Source organism: Meleagris gallopavo, chromosome 2, assembly GCF_000146605.3.
Source record: "Meleagris gallopavo isolate NT-WF06-2002-E0010 breed Aviagen turkey brand Nicholas breeding stock chromosome 2, Turkey_5.1, whole genome shotgun sequence".
Lineage (NCBI taxonomy): Eukaryota > Metazoa > Chordata > Aves > Galliformes > Phasianidae > Meleagris > Meleagris gallopavo.
In genome coordinates, this window is record NC_015012.2 from 24,147,853 (window position 1) to 24,152,753 (window position 4,901).

Here is a 4,901-nt window from a genome sequence, read left to right on the forward strand (position 1 = left end):
TCTTTATTTATTTGTACTTTCAATTCCTCATAAAAAGCTAATTTATTTATTTCAAATAAAAAAAGAAGGCCATTAGCAGTAACATTTCAAACTACAATGACTACAAAGGCCAAGGAAGAAAGAAAAGCAGGCTATACAGTCACCTGTTTTGAAACAACACTATCTGCACAGGCTTGTTCCGTTTAGTGCAGAAGACAGATAACCTGTATCAAAACTTAAAAGAATGGCTTAAGATTAAGACATAAAATAGAAATTTGAAAGAGACTGGTGTAAGGATTCATTTCCAGAATTGCAATAAGAAATAAAGACAACTTCAAGAGCTTCAGATTTTACAGAATTCTTTTTGTTTGTTTGCTTGTTTGTTTACCTGAATCAATATCCATTGGAATAAGACCCTCTGGTGATGAGCTCTGCACTACTGGTGATACTACAGCAGATAGTTCGTATGACATCAGAATGAGCCTTGCCACTATTTGCTTCCATTCAGTTATGAACATCAAGTTACTATTAAAAAAAGAAAAAGAAAAGACAAGCAACATACCAAGGATTAAAATAATTTTACATTTAAAGGGGAAAAAAAAATGACACTATAAGCACATCTACAACTGCACTTGTGAAAACAACAAATAAGTTGGACAAGTCCTAACACTGAGTTTTTATACTTACAAAGAAATATACAACATCTCGCTAAACTATGGCAAAGTCAGAGTGCTAAAACCCACCAGTACTAGAATTCATTACAGATAACATTGTATGCTTTTATTCCAGTGAGCAGCTTTCTACTGTGCTTAATTAAGGAGTTACAACTTGCTATTTTGTAGTATACCTTACTTACTTAAGAGGTAATTGCTGCAACGCTCCGTTTATACAATGCACTCTCCCATACATGGGGAATGATGCTGCTGCTTGAAGTAGAGACTTTTTAGCTTGAAATATTTCTTCTTCAACATTCACCAACAAAAGCTTGATAACTGAAATTTTTAAAAATTACAGATGTAAATTATACATACAAGTACACAGTATTTTCTGAGAAACAAGCCTGCTTAAAAGTAATACAAATAAAACCTGTTTCTAAAACAGTTCATTGGGAAGTGCAGAGAAATTTCTTTCTTTACACTCCTCAATCTTCCATCCATTAAATAGTGCTCATTGTTGGTTTTCAGTTACCTAAACACCAACAATGTTATATTCTATTCAGTCTGTCCGAATCAAACAGCAGCAATGAAAAGCATAGCCAAGACCATGTACTCAGAGACAATTACACAACCCATGCCGAAGTCAAGAGAGGTAACCTACCACATACTGAAAGTTAGACTTTGTCCATAGAAGCAGCTTAAAACAACAAACAGCTCAACAGAATATTAAATATCAGAAGCTTCCTGTTAAATATTTGAGTCTTTAATTAGCCACCGAAGAAGCTGCCCAGTTTGCAAGGGTACTTGTGCCAATTCTATTTACATTTATACCATGTAGCACAGTGTCAGAATCAGAATGAATTACAGATCCAAATAACAAACTACAGATCACTAATAGAAGATACACTCCAACAACGATACATGAGATTACCCATACATTTCCTTCATTTATAGTAATCTTAATGTCATCTCAAAAATCAGTTTCACTGCATACGAAGAAAATACTAACAAGCCAATAAAAAGTCTTACTAGAAAAGAAGTGACTAAGAGGACAAATAAAGTTGCGAGTTTACTAAAAACTACATTCAGCATTCAATCACAAACAACGGAGCTTTCAGATTTTTAATTTCATTGCCAATTATTAGATCTGTAAGATATTTGTTTAATGAATTTGCCAGATCTGATAGATCTAAAGCTTTGCAGCTTTCACACAGAGGCACCAAACCAAAGAAAAATATTCCACGTTAAACAAAGCAGCAATGTATACGCAGGAATACAAACCACTTGGAACAATGGTTCTGAGCGAACACGAGTGAACAGAGGTCCAAGAGTCAGTACTTCAAATGTCAAGTACTTAAACATGATTCAGACAAACCATAGCTGCCTTTGCTCTGGGTAAACAAGCTTTCAAGGAATAGAGGTTCCTTTCCAGCACTTTATGTACCCAGCTTCATCAAAAGAGTTCAAGGTCTCAATGTCATTTTCCTTTTCACCAAAACAATAATGAAATCCACTTTCTGAGAACATCTGAAAGCTTCAACATGAACAGGACTTGATTAAGATCTTCATAATGGATGAAACAGCCTATTAACAGCAAAACTAAACATACTTGAAACCCTATTAGAAATAACCACCTTCTACTCACTATACCTATTATGGAATGTCTTGAAGAGAAGCAACAAGATTTCAAATAAATATAAAAAAAAAAATACTGGTGATAATTTCCCTAAAATTTACCTGCTAAAGTGTTCTTCTCCACAGTATCTACTGATGTGTCTTCATTCATCTGGGGGTTATGCTTAATCCATTTTCCTAAACAAATATGCTGTAGATCTTTATGATATGCTAAGAAGTTCAACAAATAGGAAGCAGTGACACAATCATATGGCTTGGTACTTGTGCTAAGATCCATTGCTGCTCGGAATAACAGATCTAGACTTTCAGAATCCTGAAAGAAACAATATGGCTCATTTTACTGAGCTCCCATATTGATTTAATTAAGCTAGTTAGCACCCTGAAACTGGAGAACGTACCTTTCAACAAGTCTGCAGGTACACATTTTTTAAGAAACATATTATACACAGATTGCCTTGCAGTCAAAATGTGAACTGTGTAGGCATTTAGCAAAGACACAATCAGATATTCACTGAAGATGGGAATGCTCATTTATAAAGCAGTATTCAAACACAACATACATCACAGGAAGATGATTTTGATTTCAAAACAGTGTGCTTTGCCAACAGTCCTCACAGAGAAGCATGGGTTACTGGAAAGCAGTGTTTGCTCACCAGTACTTTTGAATTATAGAGCATTCATAAAACAATCAGGAAAAAAAAATTTTGCAGTTTATACTGTTGTTGAAAGAAATCACAGACAATAAGAAAATGAAATCTGAGACCAAATCAAAGAGAAACAGAAACACAAGGCTGAGTTTTGTGAAATTCATGAGTAACAAAGTTAAAATGCCTCAAATATTTGCGAAGGACATCACAGCTAAGAGTTTATCTTATCTGTTAATTTGATAGTAGAGTATGCTCTTTTCCAGTATTAAAACGTGCTTAGTAAACAGTTTATAGCCATACCCAATGAATTGCCCATATTTTTTCATCTGTTAGCAAAACTAGCCTTGTCAGGTAAAGGCTGAAGCTGTGGAAAAAAATCTATAGAAAAAACTAGGGCTGAACACTACTGTAGTCAGCTTGGACCAGCTTCAAGAGCTATTCAAGTACCTTGAATTAGGTACACAGAGCATTCATCTTTCATGAAATTACTCCCTTTAAACTATTTTTAGTTACATACCTGTAAATTAAATGCAACATCACGTAGCTTCATCAACAGCTCAAATGCTAGGACTTTTACTTCTTCAAAAGTACTCGCAAAGCACTGAATCAAAGTTCGTACACGAGCAGAATTCATCTCCTGATCCAGTCTAAAAACTTGCTCCTGGCCTGTTCAAAGAAATTGTTTTGCTGTAATTTTTTTTCTTTAATCAGAATAAGCATTACATTTACATTTTATTTTGTTCTAGTATCAGAAACACTAAAACGGAATTTTAGCTAAAGCATTATTTTAATACTAATGAGCATTTAAAATGACATGTTCATTTTTGAAGAATTCCCACATCAAAAAGTTACTCTCAGTAATACAGAAAGTGACTGTATAATCAATGAATATAAACATGTTATAATTATGAAATAAACAAGAGAATTTGGCTAAGCAGTTTGTAATAACAAAAAGAGAAAAGATAGAATGCTTACCCGCATCCTGGGCTCGCTGCAAAACACCAGAGGAGAGATCTCCAGAAGAGATCCTTCCCCACTGGCAGTCAGCTCTTAAATGGGCCTAGCAGAGGTGCAGCCAGGCTCCACCCTTCCTGCAGCACAGGAGAATTGCCTTCACCTGTGCTCCTGTGGCTGACTCACTGCTCGCCTCAGGTGATCAATCAGAGGTTCAGGCCGTGATTCAGCAGTTCCCATACAGTAACTCTTTGCCAAAAACAGAACTGACTTATTCAGCTTTGAAAACTTCCCTAGAATTCTATAATAGTAGCAAGAAATTCTTTTCAAAAAAGGGATTCAAAGACTTCTCCATGTTGTCATGATTTCTGGGGATTGACGTAATGCCAGAAAGAAGCCAGAAGTTTTAAGACATAAACAAGCACACCATGCTACAACACAAACACAATTGTAGCTAATGTCCTTCTTAAGTGTTGTTACACTCCTAAATCTTAAAGCTATTATGAACAACTGTCAGTACAATTTTCTGCTAAAAAATCAGAAGTCACAACAATGTGCTACAAACGCATAATAATTAAATTAGTATAATAATGATTTACAGCAGGTTTTAAGAAAAGAACACCAACCAAGAAGGTCACTTCCTCTCCAAATCAAGTTTTAGACGTCTCATTCCTTTACAATAACAACTGAACACCAAGAATTTGCTTTAATGTTGATCATATGATCCAGAGACAAGATTTAGGAAAACTGCCAGTATACCAGGGCTCTAAGTAGTATTTCTTCAACTGAGGTTGCTGTAACAGTATAGAATCTTTGAAGTAACAGCAGCAGCAGATCATCAACTGTCCAGTTCAGGCATTCCTTATTTAGGATACAATATATCTCAAGGACATACAATTTTTTTTCAATTAACAGTTTCCATGGTCTCAATATTTTAAATAACATACTATTAACAAATTAGAAGAGGTAAAGGACGTGAAGTTATTAAATATACTGAAACTTCTCCAAAAATCTTTCTTAGTGACAAAAA

The 4,901-nt window shown here is 34.9% G+C and overlaps 1 protein-coding gene across 10 annotated transcripts in view; it reads right to left on the reverse strand.

The window, feature by feature from the left end:
- Positions 1-4,901, reverse strand: part of THADA (THADA armadillo repeat containing) — a 210,189-nt gene that overhangs the window by 132,531 nt on the left and 72,757 nt on the right. For all 10 annotated transcript variants that reach the window (XR_004158825.1, XR_002111796.2, XR_002111797.2 and 7 more), the window contains exons 17-20: positions 3,435-3,583; positions 2,373-2,583; positions 836-971; positions 368-504 (exon numbers count right to left, since the gene is read on the reverse strand). Coding sequence is in view for 7 of the 10 variants with exons in the window: in XM_019612707.2 (XP_019468252.1) it covers positions 368-504; positions 836-971; positions 2,373-2,583; positions 3,435-3,583 (633 nt within the window). In the remaining 3 variants the exon portion in view is untranslated. The remainder of the gene's footprint in view (positions 1-367; positions 505-835; positions 972-2,372; positions 2,584-3,434; positions 3,584-4,901) is intronic.